Source organism: Protopterus annectens, chromosome 1.part0, assembly GCF_019279795.1.
Source record: "Protopterus annectens isolate FY-2018-M chromosome 1.part0, PAN1.0, whole genome shotgun sequence".
NCBI classification, from domain to species: domain Eukaryota; kingdom Metazoa; phylum Chordata; order Ceratodontiformes; family Protopteridae; genus Protopterus; species Protopterus annectens.
The window spans coordinates 1,201,148,901-1,201,172,991 of record NC_056725.1 but is presented as its reverse complement, the minus strand read 5'-3'; the positions used below and the strand labels follow the sequence as shown (position 1 = coordinate 1,201,172,991).

The following is a 24,091-nucleotide window of genomic DNA, read 5'->3' as shown; positions in this document are numbered from 1 at the left end:
ATAATTCCATGCCTGAAACAAGAATTCCAATGGTGGGCTCAGGCCTGTCAATCAAACAAGGGACTGCCCTTCCACAGCACTCAACCAAGCCAGACCATCACAACAGACGCCTCAGACCTCGGTTGGGGGGCGCACATGCTGGACAAGTGCATACAAGGCTTATGGACTCAAGACCAGCTGCACCTACACATAAATCAAAAGGAAATGCTGGCAGTAAAACTGGCAATTCAGGCATTCAGACCATTTCTTCGACAGGGTCAACTGCTGATAAGGACGGACAACACCACAGTTATGTGGTACATCAACAAACAGGGAGGCACACATTCATACCCTCTATGCCGGATGGCAATGGACCTCTGGAATGTGGCACTGAGCTTCAACATTCAGCTACAAGCAATTTTTGTGCCAGGAAAAGAAAATATACTAGCAGACATCCTAAGCAGAACTACCACGGATGCCCACGAATGGATGCTGCATCCGGACATCTTCAAAACCATTACAGGGAAATGGGGACTACCAGAAATAGACTTATTTGCATCCCCACACAATCACCAACTGAAAAAATTCTGCACAAGGACGTACCACCCACTTGCTTGGAAAGTGGACTCCTATCTTTCAGTTGGAAAAACCTGACAGCATATGCATTCCCACCTCTTCCTTTGATGCACAAGGTGCTATTGAAGATCAAAGAAGACCGCCCAAGGATCATCCTGATAGCTCCAGTCTGGCCAAGGCAACATTGGTACCCATTACTGAGGAGCATGTCTCGGGAACAAATATGGCCTCTGCCCCTAGTTCCCTTGCTGTTAACGCAGAACAACTTCAAAACCCTGCATCCAAACCTGAAAACACTGCAGCTGGCTGCCTGGAACATTGCATAAGACCAAATAACCCAGATTTATCTCAAAGGGTTAAAGACATTATCTTGGAGGCTCGCAGACCCTCAACAAGAAAAAATTATTCAACAAAATGGAAAAGATATCTCATTTGGAGTACTGCAAAAGGAGAGAATGTGTCACTGGTAAACATAGCTAACATCCTGGAATACTTGGCTTAGCTCTTCCACAACGGCCTGTCCTATTCTTCCATTAAGATTCATGCATCAGCTATTTCAGCAGAATACAACTTGGATCCTCCAGTCTTCTCACATCCTCTGCTCAGGCAGTTTCTGAGAGGGATTAAAAATGTAAAGCCACCTAGGAAGCCACCATTGCCAGCATGGGACTTGAACTTTGTGCTAGAAAAGTTGACACTCCCTCCTTTCGAGCCAGCAGCAACAGCAGAATTACAGTACTTATCATGGAAAACTGCTTTCCTGCTTGCAATCACTTCAGCAAGAAGGGTATCTGAGCTACAGGCATTAATGGCAGTACAGCCCTTCCTGATCTTCCATCAAGATAGAGTGTCCATGAGAACTAATCCTACTTTTATGCCAAAGGTGGTCTCCAGGGTATCTTTAAATCAAGCTATCCACCTACCTACATTCTTTCCCAACCCACAGAACAGGGGGGAAAGACTGTTGCATACCTTGGATGTACATAGACAATTACGTTACTACCTGGACAGGACCAAGAGCAATAGAAAGACTGACCAGCTACTGGTAGCATATGCGACAGGAATGGAAGGAAAAGCAATTTCAAAACAGACAATCTCTAAGTGGATAGGAAATTGCATTAGATTTTGTTACTCCTACCATGGGGAGAAAACTCCAGAAAACATCAGGCCTCACTCTACAAGGGCTACAGCCACAGCTTTCTTACGAGGAGTGGCTACCAAAGACATTTTAGAGGCTGCTACTTGGAGCTCCGTGCATACATTTGCCAAGCATTATAATTTACCTTTATACTCCAGATCCCGAGCAGGTTTTGCCACTGCTGTTTTGCAAGGGATCTTAACTACACCATAATCTTATCTCTCCTCCTCCCCCAGTTTGGCTATGGTATTCTACCCATTTGTAAGGACTGCAGATGCATCCTTGAAGGACATAGTACAGTTTTGTACCTACCATAAATGTAGATGTCCGATAGGCATGCATCTGCAGTCAGGATTATCCACCCTCCTTCCCCTCTGTGTACTCCTAGGGTATTTGCCCATCTTGTAGCTAGCTGGGGGAATCTATTATGGTGTATTTGTTTGTATATATGTACATACATGCTTATTTTTTGTTTGCTCTCTACTATTTGGAACCATTTGCATTTATCCAAATTTAGCCTTCCTAGAGGGCACCTGGCATCTGGGGCAAGAAACACTGAGGAAAATGGCGTCGGCTGATGCCTTTATACCCAAAGAACTGCAGCTATGACGTCGGGTGAAGTGCGACACCAGCCGAGGCCAGACCCAGACTTTGGAATCCGGCCGACCGAAGGGCTGCCTGACGACAGGACAACCCATTTGTAAGGACTGCAGATGCATGCCTATCGGACATCTACATTTATGGTAGGTACAAAACTGTACTTTCCCTTCACCCTAGCCTCCACACCCTCAACTTGACAGCATGGCAGTTCCAATTCCATTTCTCGTCAGGCTTCATGATTTTTTACCTGCTGTGACCCACATCCTCACGTCTTCACGTAAACCTTCCACTAGGAAGTTATACACTAGAAAATGGAGAAGGTTTTCTATCTGGGCTGAAGAAAGGAATGTAGATCCTTGCACTGCATCCATCCCAATGGTTTTAGAATTTTTGTCTTAACTTTTCCATCAGGGATCTGCTGCTGCCACAATTAGGGTCCAATTGGCAGCAATATCTAATTTTCTTTTGGGGTGTACATGAGTCTAACTTGATGTCACAGATTGTGTAAAACCTTCCTTAAAGGTGCTACTTTGCTGAGACCCCCCCTTTCAGGAACCGGTAGCTTCCTGGGATCAGAACTTTGTCTTGCCCAAGACAAAGTTCACCGCCCTTTGAGGCTGCTCATTCATGTCCGCTGAAATTTCTATTGTGGTAGCCATCACATCAGCTAGACGAGTGTCAGAGTTACAAGCACTGTCTATAAAGCCTCCTTATCTGATTTTCCACAAAGACAGTTTCTCCTGATATGAATCCTTCCTTTATCCCTAAAGTTTGCTCTCAAAATAATTTGAACCAGACTATAGAGTTACCGGTGTTTTTCCCCAACCATTCTTACGCAGCAGAATGCAAATTTCATCAATTGGATGTTCACAGGCAGTTACAGTTCTACCTTCACAGGACTAAGAAACTCAGTCAGATCAATTGTTCATATCCTTCTCTGATTCTAGGCTAGGTCTGCCGGTCTCAAAAATGACCCTATCAAATTGGATTTCGAGCTGTATTTCCTTCATTTACTCCTCCAATAGAAAAAATGCTACTGTTCAAAATTAAGGCTCATTCTACCCAATCCCAGTCTACATCTGCTACCTTCCAAGCCAGAGTTCCAATTGATGATATTTGTGCAGCAGCAACCTGGGCTGCTACTCATACCTTTATTACTCATTACAAATTGGACCTGACCTCTAGGGGTAGAGCCTCCTTTGATTCCACGGTACTCAGGAGTATTTTTCCGTGAGCCACCCAAGAGTAAGGTGCTAGGGACGCTGTCCCATATGTAAGAATGAAGGTGAGATAGGGCTGCAGAACATAAAGAAGTTAAGTACTCACCATAATGTTCCATGTTTGTAGTCCATCTCACCCTTCATTCTTACGACCCCAGCCTCCTACCCCCTCGTCCTGGAAGGATCTGGAGACAGGATAGTATTACCTTGATAGGGTGGAGACCTTTCATTATTGTTGTTGTTTCTGGATAACCTTAGTTCTGTCTTTCTATAGTTTAGCAGCAAACAAGATCTGGGGATTGTACTAGTGCACCAGGAGATACCTACCTAGCCACGAGCCAACTAAGAGACGTTGATCTTTGTAATAGGCCGAGTCGGAGCTGATGATTGGCCCCGAATCTATATGTAAGAATGGACTACAAGCATGGAACGTTATGGTGAGTACATAACTTCTTTTTTTTTATATTCAGTCACATGACATTAGATGACCAATCAAGTTCGTTCCTGTAAAAAATTCATTACAAATTTAAGTTGACCATATTAATAAATGACTATATAAATAATAATAATAAAATCTTACTTATGATACATAAAAATACTGTATAATAATAAATTTCTCCTCTAAATTTGGTCGCCTTATTTTTTAATATCAGTTTCAAACTGGTGACTGACTGCATTCAAACCTGGCTCCTTTTCAGCCTGCAACTTTATTATCCAATTATATTCAACTATTTCAGTTTCATTTAGAACATCAGCTTCCGTTAAACTTGGAAAAATCTTCTGTATTAATCTAAATGTGTATGTATGTGAGGTATTGTTTTCTTTTACATGACTGGTTAGGGAATTTATTAACACCCCTACTCTTATCTCTGAAAGATGCTCAAAGATCCTTTCTTTTAATTTTCTATTACATTTCCCACATATAAACTTTTACAACTCTCACAAATAGCTTGATACACACAACATTTTCAGTATTACAAGTAGCAACACAATCAAAATAATAATGTCTTTTATTTATAGGATGTCCGTAGACCATACCTGTAAGTATAAAATTACAGAAAGAACAATCATAACAGGGTAAAGTGCCTTTCTTATTCATATCTAGAACTTTCAACTTGTTTTACTTCATTTCTTTATAATACAATCTCTGCTTAAGATTATTACATTTTTTGTAAGCAAAAGATGCTGTTTTATTCAAAATTTTCCTCAACTCAGAAAGCACACATAAAATACCCCCCACATGTTACTTATAATATTCGTTATACCCGCGATGTTATTACTATACTAGGAGAGATAGATATATAGCTCATCTAATTGATTGTTTAGCCTTTTTCCTATTCTGTATATTAGATAAAATTGGTTTAGCATCCCTATCTCTTTCTTTAATACTGTAACTGGACATGTCATCTAAAAGTGGTTCTTCATAACCTCTTGCTTGCCCCACCCTCTCAGATGCACATGCACACACACACACTATCTGTTTATCAAACACCCCCTCACCCAATTGCGCTCTGTCTCACACACACACACACACCTACCAACCTCCTAACCCCACCTACTGTGAATCATCCTTGCAGACACACACCTGTTACTGCTCATATGTCTACATGTATGCTTCCACACACACACACACACACCAACACTACCCATATGCTAAGCTCTCCAGCACTTGTCTCTAATGCAGTGCCATCGCTTGAAAGTAAAGGGTAAACACAAGCTGTTGGCCAAGTTCATTACCGCTGCCGGTAATAAGCATTTACACAACCAAGTGGTTCTTTGAATCACTTTTCTGTGTAATTGCCATATACACTCTCCTGGAATGCCCCATTAGCATTTGCAGTAGGCCACAGAGGTAGCCCACTGTGGTGTTATGCCTCTTCAGGGTAAACACTGTGGTAGAGCTGTCTAAGAATTGGGAATGTTACTGCCAGCAGAAAAAAAGGGCTTACTGCTGGTGTTAACCTTTCTGAATCCCAGCCTGGAGAATAAAAAAGGACAGAAAGAATTCAGTTGAGATAAAATTTTAGACTCTGCCGTAGACCTTTCGTGGAACACAGCACAGCTCACATCTGGTTTGGTGTAGTTATGGCCAACAACATCAAAATAACCAGCGGTCTGGAAGTAATCCATGTAACTTAAAAAAATGGCCACTGGCCCAGAAGCAAGAACAAAGCATCAGCAAGTGTGCTATGGTTCTCTCTCCTGGGGACTACACAAGACCTCTGAAATCTTGCCCACTCTGGAGACATTTGAAGATAATTTGTTCCCTCCACTTGTAAGTATGACTTGCTGTGATGCAGGACAGCTGGCTGAGGACAGTGATATTAAGAGGCTTCTTTATTTAAGAGAGCCAGCCATTCAAGGGGTCCAGGCATACCAGAAAGGACTGAGAAATTACCTAAGTTTTTTTGGCATAACCCCCTGTGCACAAAAAAGGGAAGAAAAAGACCTCGGACCCTTGTAAGACTTCAACAACCTAAACAAGTTAATTTCCAAAGAAACCTTTCAGATGGTCACAGAGCTGTCTCTCTTCCTCCCTGTTTTTCAGTAGGAGACTGGATGTGCTGTTTGGACCTCTAAGGCACTTCCCTCTACTTCAAGACTGCATAAAATTCCAGGAGATTTCTGTGTTTCCAGGTAGTAGCCACCAGTTAATGATTTTGGACTCTCCTGTTCTCTCTCACCTCAGCATCACCAAATATATATATAGCTGTGTAAAACAGCAAGCAAGAGGCTGTAATTTCTGAAAGTATTTCCTTTCATACATAACTGACATCTAATTGCAACTTGAAATAGTTTGATATCTGCTCTAAGGTGTCTCTGCAGTCTGTTTCAGTTCTTGAGGTTTACAGTGAACACTGCAAATTTCTTTTTTGGACCCTCGCAAATGCTGATTTTTATAGGCCATACTCTGGATACTCTCTGTCCTGCAAAGCCTGTCTTTCCTTGAAGAGAATTCTTTCCCTTGCAAAACTTGATCTTACAAATTGTTAATTTTCAGACTGGCAGCGTTCTGTGGTCTAATTGCAGCCACTGTTTAGATGTTTCTGTTCAGTAAACCTTGAAAGTTCAGTGGTCTCAGTTGTCAAACCCATGAAATCACGTATTTTTGACTGCCTAGACTCCACCGTAGAAACGTTTTTAAGAATTTTTTCACAAATGAGAAACTGCAGTTGAAACAAAAAGCTTTTCCGAATGAGGCTTCAGCAATAGACCTTTCCACCAACAAAGACCATCGAACGAACAACTAGCATAGCTGGACAAGCTGGTCCCATACTCTTAAGGTACATCAAAGCGGAGAGACCACCGAAAGCCTAATACACCGGAGCTGTCACGGGACTCTGTTTATAAGACCATATGACTGCCCCTGAGATGGTCCTCATCCTCTTTTAGGCTTAACCCTCCACAGTGGGTAAGTGAGAATTTCTGAATTAATAAGAGGAAACTGCAAAGGAGTCCTGGAGCCATTTCTGGTTTACAGTGTGTGTGTGTCACTAGGACGTTTCCCTGAGGAATGATTAGGACAGAAAATTTAATAACAAACAGTGGTGCTTGGTGATGTGAAGAGGTTCCAGCAAAACATTACTTAGGATGGAACACTGCCCATACCAGAGAACTGACCCCAGGTTTGCTGTGATGATTCAGAAAGGGGATAGTTTGTAGAAACCACAACTGCTTCTTAGAACATCTCCCAGGAGGCTTTACATAGCCCCTATATTCTTCCCTGGTGGGTATCCTCACTCACCCAAGTAGTGTGTTTTGGTGATCCCACATGTTGCGACTCCTTTCACTAAAATTCCTTATATAATTCTTTAGTTTCCTACATGCTGGACCAGCAAGAAAGAGACTTCAGACTCCATTGTTGCAACAGCTCTCCTGCTTCTCAGAGTCTGTCATTCCTTCAGTCAAATGGAGAGTCAGGGGCAGAGAACATATTTGGGAAGCCCGTTTGTGCCCCTTATGTTTTTATTGAGGGCCATAGCTTATTTGTATATGCTTTCTTTCCAAGGAGAGCTGGCCAAACGAGATGAAAAAGTTGTTGGAAGGGTTTGCTGTATGACGACGACTGTCAATAGTAGCTGCTTTCTTCCATTGCAGATCTCACGAAACTGAGCCTGTAGTACTGTGCATGGAATAACAGTTGCTCACTTAGTGCTTCTCTGCATCTGCAGTTTACCCTGAAAGTAACCGATTTTGCTGAAAATATTAATTTAATTTCTGCTCTCTAGTCTGCTTTCAAAAGATACATGTTCACAGAGCAGTGCATAGTAACAAGCTTGTCAGAGTAATTTTGGAGCAGCTCCCTGCTGAAATGTCGGCACTCAAAATGCAGATTACTGACAAAAGACTGAAAACACAGTAGAAGAGTGCATCTCAAAAATCACTGTTCTTTTAAACTTGCCTCCCCCGCACCCCCCAAACGTCGATATACCAACTCTGGGATCACCATACCTAAGAGAAAAGGGAATATTACAAGAAATGGAATCTTGGACTTGGTATATGTAAATCCAATCTTTTGGCCATTTAGTCTCTGTGTTTCAGGACCCGCACTAGCAGGTCCCAACATTTTAAATAGTTACAGCTATATCTGCAGTCTGAGTTTGCATTGCACATCATGTGGGTATTATAGTTGGATAGTAGCTTTTCTGTTTTATTAATGAGTTATGTTTGGGTTGGGATGTAAGCAGTATGGGTATAATTTTAATCACGTGCTTTTCTGTTTGGTCACTGATGGGAGATTGCAAGCAACTGAAATGAATACTTTTTTTAATTTGCAGATCTGGACTCCACCAACACCCCCTCAGGATGACAATGACATTTATATTGATTCTGTGATGTGTTTAATGTATGACACCACTCCTATCGTTGAATCTAAATTGCCTCCAGTGTACATCCGCAAAGAGCATAAGCGACTTAAAATGGATCCATCAGGTAATTTATAAATTTTTTTCTTAGTAACATTTTTTTGTATCATTGTGCTTTTTTCCATGTTCTCCTTCACTTTGTCTGGTTGTTTGACAACTTTTTCTGTTGCTTAAGTAGGCCCCATCATTTTAAGTCCCTCACCAGCAGGAGTTTAATTTACTTGGTCCTACAGCCTGTTTTCCTTTCTGATAGACCCAGGCCAGGTGATCATTTCCACTGTGCAAGGTTATTGCTAAGAAAATGTTTCTGCAGATGCAGTAACAGATGTCTTTAACATGAAGATCGTATTTGTCTTAGCAGAGTAATGGCACTTAGTAGTAGCACTGCAGGTATGAGCTAGTCTTTGTGCATCTTACTCAGTCTCATTGCTATTTCTTTGCCCCACTGCATGCCAGTAATCAGCTCGCTCCCAAACATTGGACGCGTTTGTTCTCCAACACCCAGGAAAGTCTCATCCAGGAGGGGTCATTATCTTTTTTTTAACATGCTGGGAGTAACTCCCTGCACATACTCAGCAAAGGTTATGCAATAGGCTGACTACAGAGGCCATCCTGTCACTATTGCCAGAGGAATTTCCTTGGGATTGGAACTGATGGCAGTAACAAGAAAAGGAACTGGAGAGATTGGTTGTGGCTGGGTAGGACCACCAAAAGCAGAGTTAGAGGACAGTGACAGCAGCAGCAGCAAACAAATGCTCGGCTGAATCCTCAGGGTGACAGACTCAGATATACTGCTTCTACTGTACAGAGCCCTTGTCAGGTCACATCTTAACTGTTGTGTGTATTTCTGGATACTGTAAGGAGTGTCGGGCTACTGCAACAATTCTAGAAGAAAGCTACCAGAAAATGCATTAGATGGAAAAAGGATATGATCAGAGGGTTGAGGAGCTGGAGCTTTGCTTTCTAGAGACCAGATAAAATGACAGAATCCATTTGCGTGCACAACATTCAGTCATAAAGATGTGAAAAGCATGACATTAGAAAAGGACAGAGGAGGAGAGGGCAAGTCAGTTCATCACAGAAAAGATTATGGCTCCATGGACTGAACTACTGGAATGTGTGGTGGAGAAGAAATCTACAGAGACATTCAGAAGAGCAAGGGGCAGGAGGAGAGAGAAATGGTGCTGGAAAGGAACTAGACTAGTAAGTGGACTTAAAATCAAATAAGATAGGCGTATTTTAACATTCTGCATCCAGGCAAAGATAAACTGCCCAAGGGTATATAAATGATTCCTCTACAGTCTGTCAAAGGAATTTTAATTTTAACAAAATTGCTAAGGGGGGTGTTGAGGGAGTCATCTGCATCTTTCACTGCAGCTCATAGACTTCATTTTTTTTAAACATCTTTTGATGAGGTTGAGTGCACTTCTAGAATTTTGCCATCTCTTCCCTCAGTTTGTTTATTTTGATCATGAAAATTCCTTGCAGTTTTAGGCTGAACTCTGCAAGACAGAAATTTTAATAACACTTTAGAATGTCACAGTTGGCCTGTTTGAGGGATTCCTTCTCCTAAACAAAAACTTTTTAATAGTTCTTAGAATCTTTGTGCCAGTTTCACTTGTTTTTAAAACATTTCTACAGTTAAGGTATGAAATTAAAATGTCCAAATTGCGAGTCGCCAGGCAATATGTCAGCTGATTTGTAATAGAGAGTCCTTATTCCTTGCTTTAAGCTAAAACCATTGCCTTCAACAGTAGCAGGTTCAACATCATCTGAGGCTTCCATTCCATCTTTGATCCCTTCTGGTACTAGGAAACCAGGAATGTAGGACATATACTGTAAAATAAATGTATACGTGTAGTAGTTCAGCAGTGATAGCTCGTAGTTTTTAGGTTGTATGCTAGTTTGTCAGATTTCAGTTTTTGATATGGCCAGATGCTGGAAGATGCCAAACACTTGGGTAACAATAAGGAGGATGAAGATTTGCTTTCTAAGATTCGCTGCAGTGTCTGCAAGTCATTAGGTAGTGAATCGTACTTACAGTTCAGCTAATGTTGCTGCCAGTGAGGTCATGACTGGAATATTCATACATAGATATGCCATGCCTGGTTGTCACCAGAGATTCTGAAAAAAGACATAACATTTCAAGTCCTTAACAATTCAGATACAGGAAACTTTGCTTGGCCCTAATGCTTTGGGTTTCTTAGTCATAATAAGAAAAAGTTTAGAAGTGCAGAAAGATGTACACATACCTGCAAGATCGCTGCATTCCACAGATCATCTCTTACTACAAATAACCAAAACTACCAGGTACTCTGTATTCTGTTTCTAGAATCTGGAGCATTATACCACTTATGTAAACCATGCTGGGTATTTTGCAGTGTTTTTCCCCCCAGTAAAGAAAGCTGTGTGCCTGGGGTAGATTTTCTGAAGTTCTTCTTCAATTGTTTGTGTAGTCAGTGTGCAAAACCAATATTGGCAATCTTTTAAAACACATCTGAAGACTTAACTAACAGATTCATGGCTCTGTCAGTACTGTTATGAAGGCTAAAGTGTTTGTGAATGTTCTTCGTGTTTCACTGTTGCAGTCATTACATTTGGGTAATCTGCTGGCAGGTTGCCTTCAGTCGGCCTGATTAACAAAGTCTTGGGTCCTGCGTCGGTTGCTGTCCCTTCTTCGATGACGTCAGGGGTATAAAATATGCAGCCGACGCCATTACATCCATCTTTCTTGCCACGCGGTGCTTGAAGCAGAAGCAGTTCGCAAGTGCCGGTTGGCCGACTCCTGAAATTTTCGTTTTCGAGTTTCAGAACCGAAGTCTTCATCTAAAAAGCTAAGTACCCCGTTGGGGAAACTTTTTTTTGCTACTTACCGATGTCAGTAAAAGTTAATAATTGCATTACTTGCGGGAAGCAAATATCTCATAAGGATTTTCATTTGTACTGTATTCCTTGCCTAGGCCCTGTCCACAACGTACCTTGCTGTCAGTTTTATGCTAAATTTAATCAACGCACTATTAAACATCGGTTTATTTTTGCTTCTAAATATTTTGGCTCATGCTTTAATTATCCAGAAATGTCGTCGGTTAGCAATCCGACTACTGGAATACCTAAAAACGCAAAGAAAAAGACAAGAGACAGGCCGTCGATGTCCAAAACTGACGATGACGCTTCTCCTAAGCCAGTCGCCAGTTCACCGGTACTCAGTGAGGTGCTTTTGCAGCCCCTGATACCCGCTACTTCTGATTCGCAAGCTTCTACTCAGACCCATTCGGAGTCCGGTATGCCACGAGATGCTTCAATCATGGAACCCGTGGATGTCTCTACCTTAGATGGGTCCGGAGCCGCTGTGCAGGCACCGGCTTCTGAGGGTGTATTCAGGCCTACAGATTTATATATTAGACCAACGCGATCTTCAAAACTAAGGCCAAAATCTAAATCTATGTCTAAAAAAACGACGTCTGGGCCACATGTGCAGGCCCCTATGCCTAAAAAACAAATTATCAAAATGGCTGAAGATTTAATTACTCTGATCAGGGGTAGCCAACCCCCCCCCCCTCAAGAGGCCTAGGCAAGACATTGATTATGAATCTTCTGAACAGGATTCTGTCTCTTCTGACTTTTCTAATGGACAGGATTTGTCTATACCTACTTATGAGGATTCTGATGCAGAAGATTCCATTTCTTCTGCTTCTCCCCCTGAAGATTTTTCTTTTGGGGAAACTTTACATACCTTAAGGGAACATTTCAACTGGGACAGTCAGGATTTCTCTGAATCTAAAAAGAGACTTAGGGATTTTCTTCTTCTTCCTCAGCAGAGGCCTTTGGCTATACCTCTTGTTCTAGACATGGTTGATGATGTTTTTTCAGAGTCTAGTATGGCTCCTGATTCTCTGCCTCCGAGTCCGACTCCTTGTAAGCCAGACAGATACTACAGGGTTCCTGACTCCCACAAATTCCTTTTCAAAAATCCTATTGCAGATCCTGAAACCAATTCTCAGGGTCCCAAGGGCATTAAGGCCTCTACTGCTAAAAATCCTACCCCTTCTGATAGAGATTCTAGGGTGCTGGATAGATGGGGTAAGAAGGTTTACACTTCTTCAACCTTGTCAGTCAGAGCTTTAAACTGTCAATTTCATATGCTTAAATATCAACAGCATATCATGGGACTGCTTAAACAGAAAATGATGATAATTTCTGACTGTGTGGAAAATAAAGATTTACAGGATTTATTGCATTCAGCTGAACAAGTTGGAAAACATACTTTGCAATGTTGTTTTGATTCTTTGGAGGCCTCTTGCAGGGCTGCTGTAACTGGGTCTGTGCTAAGAAGGCATGCTTGGCTCAAAGAGCAAACTCTGCCTGATCATGTTAAAGCAAAACTGTTGGATGCTCCTTTGCAACAGGACTGTCTCTTTGGTAATAAGGCTGAAGAAGTTTTAAAAAAGATGGAAGATAAAGCTAAATCTATGCAAACTGTGAAAGATTTCTTACAAGTGCAACCTCCAAGATTTAGTAGGCACTGGCCTACTAAGAACTGGTCCTTTCCAGTTCCTTCGAGAGCCACTCGAGTCAAACCCAGACATTCCAAAGGTTCCTGGTTTCAGTCACAAGGGACTTTTAGAACAAAACAATGGGGTGCCTCCTCCTCCTCCAAATCTAGACACAACAAGGCACCTCCCTATAGTAAACAGTCTCAATGACTTCCCTTTACAATTACCAAGCACTTACCTTTTAGCCGCCCCTTTGGGGGGAAAACTGGCACTTAATGCAAGAAGCTGGCAACTTATAACCGAGGACAAATGGGTTTTAAATGTAGTATCTCAGGGATACAGATTTCATTTCCACATATTGCCAATCCCAAACGGATGGCCAGAACTGCCCCCAAATCAGAGGGCAGAGGCCCAGAAACAAGCACTGTCCCTCATGAACATGGGGGCTATTCAGCCAGTACCAGAAGAGGAAAAGGGACAAGGTTTCTATTCGAGACTTTTCCTGGTACCCAGAAAAGACAAATCATGTCGTCCAATTCTGGACTTATCTACTCTAAACACATTTCTGTACATTCCAAAATTCAAGATGCTGACTCTTCAACGGTTACTTCCTGTGCTAGGCAAAGATGCCTGGTTGGTAACTCTAGACATAAAAGAGGCTTACCTGCATATCCCAATCAAGGAATCTTGCAGAAGATACCTCCGCTTCAAAGCAGGCTACTTGCATTACCAGTTCTCTGCACTGCTCTTTGGCTTATCTACTGCGCCCTAGGTCTTCACAAAGTGCCTGGCTCCAGTAATTGCATTTTGCAGGCAAAGAAATATTCAAATATATCCATACCTGGACAGTTGTCTAATTCAGGCAGAAAACAGGGACATTCTTCTAAAACATCTGGCATTTGTAAAAAGAGTTCTAACTTGTCTGGGGTACACCATAAATGAAAAGAAATCACAACTGGTAGCCTCTCAAAAAATTACATTCCTGGGTTCAAGCTTGAGTACAACTGCCCAGATGGGCTTACCTTACACCAGAAAAGAAAATTAATTTGTTAACTTACTTCAAACAGGTGGCCACAAAAACCCTGCTATCTGCAAGAACAAATTATGCAAGCCTTGGGGTTCATGTCCTCCTGCATTCTTCTAATTCCATATGCAAGACTGCATATGCGGAAACTTCAGTGGTACTTAAAAAGTTTATGGACTCAACATTGTCACAGCCTGGAAATAATGACTCCTATCATACCTTGCCTGCAACTAGAGTTCCTATGGTGGGCAGAGGCCTGCCACCAAAACAAAGGACTGCCATTCACTCCACAACCTGCCGCCCAAACCCTAACTACAGACACATCAGACTATGCTTGGGGGCTCATCTGGCAGGGAAGTGCATTCAGGGCAAATGGAGTCCAAATCAAATGTACCTTCATATCAATCAAAAAGAGATGCTAGCTGTACAGAATGCTCTGACAGCCTTCAAGGACCACATTCTTCCAGGACAACTAATGGTAAAGATGGACAACATCACTGTTATGTGGTACATAAACAAGCAGGGGGGTACACATTCTTACCCCCTCTGCAGACTAGCCATGGCATTGTGGAACACATCCTTGAGCTACCAGGTGCACCTACAAGCTCAATTCCTGCCAGGAAAATTAAATACACTGGTAGGCGGACTAAGCAGAAATCTCTTGGACCCACATGAGTGGAAACTGGAACCAAAGATTTTCAACATGTTGACAAGCAAATGGGAGAGCCCAGATATAGACCTGTTTGCCTCTCCCCAGAATTACCAATTGGACAAATTTTGCACAAGGACTCCCCACAAACAAGCATGGAAAGTGGATGCTCTGTCCTTCAGCTGGAAAAACCTATCAGTCCATGCCTTCCCTCCTCTCACTCTGCTCTCCCAATGTACTACTAAAAATCAAACAGGACAAACCAAGGATGATTTTGATTGCTCCAGACTGGCCACGCCAACACTGGTACCCCCTGCTGCGCAGTGTGACATGGTTATCTCCTTGGCACCTGCCTCAGACTCCTTCCCTGCTGTCTCAGCAGGAGAACCAGATTCTGCACCCTCAGCTTCTAGCACTGAACCTTGCAGCCTGGCTAATTACTTAATCTCTCCTTTACCATCCCTCAGCAAACCTCTGATGGATATCATTTTAGAGGCAAAGAGGCCTAGTACTAGAAAATCTTATGCTAGCAAATGGAAAAGATTCTGTGCCTTGAACCAATCTCAGGGGATGAGCACAGCAGTGCCCAATTTACCTCAGATTTTACAATACTTAACTGAGATGCTTCACAAGGGCCTGTCGTTTTCCTCCATTAAAATCCACGCCTCAGCCATTTAAGCTCATTATAACACAGAACCTCCCCTCTTCTCTCATCCACTGCTCAAGCAGTTCCTCAGAGGGGCCAAAAATTTGAGACCACCCAGGTGACCTCCAGCACCAGCCTGGGACCTTAACTTTGTCTTGGAGAAGCTCACTCTACCTCCTTTTGAGCCAGCTGCTACTGCAGACTTAAAATTTATTTCTTGGAAAACAGCTTTCCTTTTAGCAATCACTTCAGCTAGAAGGGTATCTGAATTACAGGCCCTGCAGTGGAGTCTTTCATCATCTTTCATGATGGTGTCCCTTAGAACCAATCCATCCTTCATGCCCAAGGTGGTATCCAGTGTGGCTTTTAATCAGTCAATTAATTTGCCAACCTTCTTTCCCAATCCACAGAATAAAGGGGAACGGATACTGCATTCCTTAGATGTGCACATACAACTTAGATTCTACTTGGACAGGACTAAACCTCAAAGGAAATCTGAACAACTGCTGTTGGCATTTGCTGCAGGGGCAGAGGGGAAGGCTATTTCAAAGCAAACCATTTCTAAATGGATAAAGCCATTGCATTCATTTCTGCCATAAGCACCATGGAAAACCTGTCCCCCAGGGGATCAGACCTCACTCCACCAGGGCTGCATTTAACTCTACAGCCTTTCTCAGAGGCGTCCCTACCAGGGACATCCTAGAAGCTGCTACCCAGAGTTCTGTACATACTTTCACCAAGCATTATCACTTGCCAATTTTCTTTAAATCCAGAGCTGGCTTTGCCACTGCAGTCTTGCAGGGCCTTATAGCTGGCCTTAATGCTATCTAAATTCCTCCTCCCAACCATAGCTTTGGGAATCTACCCAAATGTATTGACTGCAACAGTGAAACACGAAGAACATAGTACAGTTGTGTACACTTACCATAAATTTAGGTGTTCGAGTGTATTCACTGTTGCAGTCCTGGTTACCCTCCCTCCAGCCCCCTAACTTCTTTTGACTATACCTCTACTTTCCTTTACTATGCTTCAAAGCCTTTTTGGCGTATTTGCTTTTTTGTTGGAGGTATATCTTTGTACTTTTATATTTAATTGCTTCCCATTAGGGGGGCACCTGACTTCTGGGGCAAGAAAAACTGATGTAATGGCATTGGTTGCATGTTTTATACCCCTGACGACGTGACATCATGGAAGAAGGGACAGCAACTGACGCAGGACCCAAGACCTTGTTAATCAGGCCGACTGAGGGATACCTGCAAGCAGATAACCCAAATGGTAATAACTGCAACAGTGAATACACTCGAACATCTACATTTATGGTAAGTGTACACAACTGTACTTTCTTTAATCTCAGAGGTTGCTTGACTGTCTTACTCTGGAGATAGTCGGGAGGCACTTATATTTGCACTCCATGGCCTGGACAGCCATTATCCAAGACAAATGGGTGCAGGGAATAGTACCCAGAGGCTGCTTTATTCAGCTCACTGTGCTCCCCATCCTCAAAGGAAAATCCCTAACTTTCCGCCCTCACAAAGGGAATTTACAGCTTCTAAAAATAGAGATATCAAAGAGGTCCCACCAGAGCAGAGAGGATCCAGAATTTACTCAAGATTCTTTTTAGCGCCAAAGAAAAATGGAGACGTGAGACCAATTTTGGATCCATGTCTTTTGAACAAATTTGTTTGAACAAAATTCCAGATGGCCATAATTCAATCAGTCCTTTTATTGCTGATGAAAATGATTGGATGTGCTGAGCAGGTCTTCAAGATGCATACCACCACATAAAAATGGACCAGCAGTCTATGAAGTATCTTTCCTTCCAGCATAGAGGACAGTCATTACCAGTTCAAGGCTGTGCCCTTTGGCCTCACCCCAGCACCCCCCCCCTGTGTTTACCAAATGCATGACAGTTGTAGCAGCTTGTCTCTGTCTGCCGGAATTTTGTGCGTTTCCTTATTTGGATGACGGGCTCATAATTGTCCCATCCAGGAATCTGCTCAGCCATTCCTAGCAGGTTCTGTCTTGCAAGAAATCACTGGCCAAGTTGGTTCTCCGCCTTCTGGGCTCCATGGCCTCTTCTATTACTTTAGTCCCTCTAGCCATATTTTACACGAGTGTGCTTCAGTCTAATAGTGTCACTGCAGTGGTCTCCCAGGCGACAGGCAGTGTCCCCGTCCAATCATTCTCTCAGACATTTGCAGGGAGCTTATTTATTGGTAGTTAACTACCTCTCCCCTTCAAGAAGGATGTATTTCTACTCTTCCGATCCCCCAAGTCACAGTGACGACAGATACCTCTCTGTTAGGGTGGGGGGGGGCATTATTTGGGAAGGACAGTCCAAGCCACATGGTCTCATTACAGAGGGCAGTTTTCACATCAGTCTCTTAAAGATGAGAGCAGTCCTCCTAGCATTGCAGGCTTTTCAGGACACACTCCCCTTGGATGTTATTTCCATTCAAATGGACAAACATGGCTGTCATTTTGGTACATCAGGCAAGCAAGGAGGAGCTAGGCCTTACCTCTTGTGTCAAGAGGCCATGAGAGTAAGGCAGTGGGCAATATCTTCTCAATGCTTTCTAGTAGCAGCACATCCTGGGGAAGTTCAACATTCTTGCGGACAGGCTGAGCAGATCCAATCTGCTCCCTCGAGTGGTCCCTCAGTCCCTTAGTATCAAAGTGGATTTTTAGCTGTTGGGGCCTTCCTTGTAGCCATCTTTTCACTTCTCCCCTGAACACCAGATGCAACAAATTCTTTGCTCTGATCCCTGTGAGTGGGAGTCACCCACGGATGCTCTGATGCACCCTTGACCACCAAGACTTCTGTATGCCTTTCTTCCTTTCCATGTTGTAGATTAATGTGTGTGTGTATGAACCTTTAAGAAGCTATCCAAGGGCTTGCACAGGTGTATAAATACTGAGCACATGCGAGCCCGACTGCCATTTTGTAATTAGTTGTAAAGATGTAAGCATGTATGTCTGTAAGGTCTGTCTGTTAATCAGTTCATTTATATTTTATGATGCTGCTATCCATCCTGATGTGTTTCTCTGTATTAAAGCATCTAAACGAAATACCCTGCCTGCTCATCATCTATGTTAGAGATGGACGATTGACATGGTATCAAAAGAGGCATGTCTAAAAGGGTATGATGTTAAAGGAAGCTTGGCCAAAATGACTTGTTGCCAGAAAGAGCTCCACATTTTTCAATTTAAGTCCAAGAGGCACCCTGTTGGTATTGGAGGAATATACAGGAGTGGATCATCTGTACTGAACATATTTGCAAAACAGGTCAGAAACAAATTTCAGATATTAAAACTTGATCATACGATCATAGGAAGTTATTAGGCTATTGGTTTTGAGGCCCTTACAAGCCTAACCAAGAATTTAGCCAATGTTCAAGAAGTCAGCACGCTATGCCACTGTCCAGCAGGGACACAGGTGGAATCCTAGGGATGTATTTTCTGTTTCCCATCCTGTTATCCAGGTTGCTCATAAAAAGGGTTGATGAGGTACTCTGCTTGATGTGGAGAGGGAGTCTGTTCCACAAAAGGGGGAGTCTCTGGGACACAAATCTGTCTTGCCAGCAAGTCCTATTGATGTCACAGACCAGTTTGAGGTTGTGCGTGCTGCTTACTCGAGTGGAGCTTGACTTGCGAATATGCAGCAGCCCCATGAAGGCGGGATGTGAGATTGCTTTGTATGCCAGACAGAGGTCACCTCTGAGGATTCTGTAGGAGACTGAGTAGAGGGACAGGGTCTTTAGCCTATATGTGTAGGGTAAATGTTTGAGGCCCTGGTTTCTCCTGGTGAGGAACCTCTGTGGTCTGTCCAGCTGCTACATGTGCTTTGTCAGGTACATGCCGAAAGGGGCATTGTACTCAATAATGGGTCTTATAATGGAAGATTACAGGGATGTTATGACGACCTTGTCCCTGGATGAGATGCCCTTACTGATGAGGTGGGCCATGTAGGAATCTTTCCGTACAACAAAGGCAATATAGTCGTCAGAAGTCTGTTTACTATCAACCTGGGTGCCAAAGTCCCTCACAACTGATTGCATGCTTAGGACCTTATTATTAATGTGATAATTTCTGAGGACATCACTCTCCCCAAAGGGGATGATGCATTTTTTGGCATTCAGTTTGAGGCCGTATTTCTGGCACCAGTCATTTGTTTGGGTGAGACCCTCTTGGAGGATGTCCATATCACTAAGGAAATTGATGACAGCACCCAGCTTGCAGTCATCTGCAAACTTAGTCGGCCATAGCCACTGGTTTTGCCCTGCACCTCAGAAAAGTATATCCCAAACAGCAGAGGCCCCAAGACCGATCTCTGGGGTACACCGCTCATTGTGGGTCTACTTCTTGAGGTGGCTTCCCCTGATGTCCTTCAAGGATGCATCTGCAGTCCTAACAAATGGGTTGTCCTGCCTCAGGCAGCCCTTCGGTCAGCCAGATTCCAAAGTCTGGGTCCGGCCTCGGCTGATGTCGCACCTCACCCGACGGCATAGCTGCAGTTCAACGGGTATAAAGGCATCAGCCGACGCCATTTTCCTCAGTCTTTCTTGCCGCGTGGCACCCGAAGCAGAAGCTGTTCGCAAGTGCCGGTCGGTCAGAACCAGAGATTGCTACTACCGAAGACTTCTAAAAGCTAAGCACCCGTTGGGGACTCTTTCTTGCCTCAGCCGATGTCAGAAAAAGTGAATAACTGTTTAACTTGTGGGAAACAAATACCTCATAAAGATTTCCACTCTTACTGCCTACTTTGTTTAGGCCCAGACCACGACGTAGCAGCTTGTCTAGCCTGTGCTTCCTTCAACCGACGGACACTTAGACGTCGGTCGGAGTTTGCAGAGGAGTTTTTCGGCTCCGCTTTTGCTTACAACATGCCGTCGGAGACTCCGACTTCACAATTAGCTAAAAAGCGTAAGGAAAAGGACCGACACTCGCGGCCCGTGGTTTCGGCCGAAATCGCGGTTAAGCCAACCGCGAGTGTCTCGGTTTCGGCTGAAACCTAGTCCGCGGTTCTTCCTTCGGCCGAAAACATGCCTCCTACCACCGAGGCCTCATCCAGCATGGCTGAATCTGCTACTGAAATTCCACCTGCTCTTACAGGTTCTCAGGATTTATCAGATACTATCCCTTTAGATATATCTACTCCTGCACGTGGAGCTGCTAGGCCTCCTGCATCCATGTCAATTAAGGCTTTTGCCAGGGCTAAAGCAGCTAAATCAACAAAGACCGTGCCTGCTAAGACCCCCTCTCACAGGCCTAGCTCTAGTACTCAAATGCTTAGTCTAGCAGAGGATCTCATTTCTTTGATCAGGGGATCCCAGCCTCACCCTGACAGGGCCTCTCTCCCCCCTCCAGAGAAGAGGCCTAGAGCAGAGCCCCCTGAGCCTGTTCCTACAGATTACTCCTCTGATGATTCAGAAAATTCAAATCCTCCAGAAGGCCCCTATTCTCCATATGAGGACTCCGATGCAGAAGACTCCATTCCTTCTGCCTCTCCTCCTGAGGAATTTTCCTTTGGGGAAACATTGCATGCTATGAGAGAACAATTCCAGTGGCAGGGCCAGGATTTTTCAGACTCTAGGAAAAGGCTTAGGACCTTTTTACATTTGCCACAGCATAGGCCTTTAGCCATTCCTCCAGTACTTACAGTTGTGGATGATGCATTTAATGATGCTTGTACTGCTCCAGACTCTCTTCCTCCGGCCCCTGCTAAGCCCGACAGATACTACAGGGTTCCGGACACACATTATCACTTGTATAAGGCTCCTATTGCAGATCCTGAAACTATTTCTCAGGGCCCCAAAGCTGTAGCAGCTGCCCTGCCAAAACCCTCCCCTCTGAAAGAGAATCTAGGGCATTAGAGAGATGGGGTAAAAATGTTTATACTTCTGCTACTCTTTCAGCTAGGGCCTTAAACTGTCAATTCCACATGACTCAGTATCAGGAATTTATGTTAGATCAGCTAACTAAAAAGCTGTCCTCGCCTGAACCTTTAGACCGAAAGTCCCTTCAGGAATTGGTACATAACATTCAGCAGGTCAGTAATCATTCCTTAAAATGTGGCTATGATGCACTGGAGGCTTCCTTTAGATCAGCTATGACTGGTACAGTGATCAGGAGGCATGCATGGTTAAAAGAGCAGTCCTTACCAGACCATGTAAAGTCAAAGCTCCTAGATGCTCCCATGGAAAAACACAGTTTGTTTGGCTCCCTGCACAGCAAGTGTTGAAGAAGGTGGAAGAGAAGGCAAAATCTGTCCAGACAGTCAAGGATTTCTTACAGGTCCAGCCTCCGAGGTTTAGTAGGAACTGGCCTTCCAAGAACTGGTCCTTTCCAGACACCAACAGAGCACAGAGAGGCAGGAATAGGCCCAAGGGGCAGAGGTCAATCCAGAGGTGCCTACAGGGGACGTCAGTGGCAGCCTAACAACCAGAGAAGTACTGCCACAGATCCAGCCACTACCACTTCCACAGGACAATCACAGTGACTTGGCTCTGAAACCGTCTACCAGGGAACAACTAGAAGCACCCCTAGGCGGAAAGCTAGCCTTATTTTCAGTAAACTGGCATTACATTACAGGAGACAAATGGATTTTACAGACAATAGACAAAGGTTACAGGTTTCACTTCCATACTCTACCAAGGAAGAGAGGAATGCCAAACCTACCTCCAAATCAAAAGACAAACGCTCTAGAACAAATAGACCACTTACTAAGGATGAAAGCTATAGAAAAGGTACCGTCTATGGAACAAGGGCAAGGATTTTACTCCAGACTTTTCCTGGTGCCAAGAAAGGAAAGCCAATGGAGACCTATTCTCGACCTGTCCGCTCTGAACACATATCTCATTGTTCCAAAATTCAAGATGCTGACCCTACAGCAGCTTCTTCCCATGCTGGGCAAGGAGTCTTGGCTGGTAACTCTAGATCTCAAGGAGGCATACCTGCACGTCCCCATACGACCAATTTGCAGAAGATACCTCAGATTTCTTGCAGGATCAGAGCATTATCAATTCTCAGCATTGCCTTTTGGCTTATCTACTGCGCCCAGAGTATTCACGAAATGCCTGGCATCAGTAATTGCTCATTGCAGGCTTCAGGGAATTCAAATTTACCCATACCTGGACGACTGCCTGTTACAAGCGGACAACAAAAACAAATTAACAAAAGATTTGAGAAAGGTCATTCACCTATTGCAAGCCCTGGGATACACAGTCAACATAAAAAAGTCAAGGCTGATACCATCCCAAAGGATAACTTTCTTGGGTGCAGAACTGGACACATCAAACCAAATGAGGAATACCTCACAGCAGAAAAACAGAAGCACCTACCACTCTATTTCATGGCATTATCAACGCAGAACCAGCTTACAGCAAGGAAAGTCCTGCAAGCCCTGGGTTACATGGCATCCTGCATAATATTGATTCCACATGCCAGACTACATATGAGGAAGTTGCAATGGTACCTAAGGAATTTATGGTCTCAGCACAAGCACAGCCTAGAAACCCAAATTCCAATAATTCCATGCCTGAAGCAAGAATTCCAATGGTGGGCCCAGGCCTGTCAATTGAACGTAGGACTGCCCTTCCACAGCCCTCACCCGAGCCAGACTATCACCACGGACGCCTCAGATCTCGGTTGGGGGGCACACATGCTGGACAGGTGCATACAAGGCTTATGGACTCAAGACCAGCTGAACCTACACATAAATCAAAAAGAGATGCTGGCAGTAAAGCTGGCAATTCAGACATTCAGACCGTTTCTTCAACAGGGTCATTTGCTGATAAGAACGGACAACACCACAGTTATGTGGTATATCAACAAACAGGGAGGCACACATTCATATCCTCTATGCCGGATGGCAATGGACCTCTGGAATGTGGCCCTGAACCTCAACATTCAGCTCCAGGCAATATTTGTGCCAGGAAAAGAAAATATACTAGCAGACATCTTAAGCAGAACTACAACGGATGCCCACGAATGGATGCTGCATCCAGACATCTTCAAATCCATTACAAGAAAATGGGGACTACCAGAAATAGACCTATTCGCATCCCCACACAACCACCAATTGAAATAATTCTGCACAAGGACATACCACCCACTTGCTTGGAAGGTGGACTCCCTATCTTTCAGTTGGAAAAACCTGACAGCATATGCATTCCCACCTCTTCCTTTGATGCACAAAGTGCTACTAAAGATCAAAGATCACCCAAGGATCATCCTGATAGCTCCAGACTGGCCGAGGCAGCATTGGTACCCACTACTGAGGAGTATGTCTCGGGAACACGCATGGCCTCTACCTCTAGTTCCTTTACTGCTAACACAGAACAACTTCAAAATCCTGCATCCAAACTTCAAAACACTGCAGCTAGCTGCTTGGAACATTGCATAAGACAAAGTAACCCAGATTTATCTCAAAGGGTTAAAGACATTATCTTGGAGGCTCGCAGACCCTCAACAAGAAAAACTTATACAGCAAAATGGAAAAGATATCTCATTTGGAGTGAAGCAAAAGGAGAAAATGTATCACTGGCAAACATAGCTAACATCCTGGAATACTTAGCAGAGCTTTTCCACAATGGCCTGTCCTACTCATCCATTAAGATTCATGCGTCAGCTATTTCAGCAGAATACAACATGGATCCTCCAGTCTTTTCTCATCCTCTACTCAGGCAGTTCTTGAGAGGAATTAAAAATGTAAAGCCACCAAGGAAGCCACCATTGCCTACATGGGACTTGAACTTTGTGTTAGAAAAGTTGACACTTCCCCCTTTTGAACCAGCAGCAACAGCAGAATTACAGTACTTATCTTGGAAAACTGCTTTCCTGCTGGCAATCACTTCAGCAAGAAGGGTTTCTGAATTACAGGCATTAATGGCAGTACAGCCC

At 43.6% G+C, this 24,091-nt stretch overlaps 1 protein-coding gene across 3 annotated transcripts in view; it reads left to right on the top strand.

Moving 5' to 3' along the window:
* The window catches only part of EP400 (E1A binding protein p400), a 3,509,270-nt gene that overhangs the window by 2,347,896 nt on the left and 1,137,283 nt on the right, over nt 1-24,091 (top strand). For all 3 annotated transcript variants that reach the window (XM_044065578.1, XM_044065569.1, XM_044065563.1), the window contains one exon: nt 8,292-8,445. In XM_044065578.1, the coding sequence (XP_043921513.1) occupies nt 8,292-8,445 (154 nt within the window). The remainder of the gene's footprint in view (nt 1-8,291; nt 8,446-24,091) is intronic.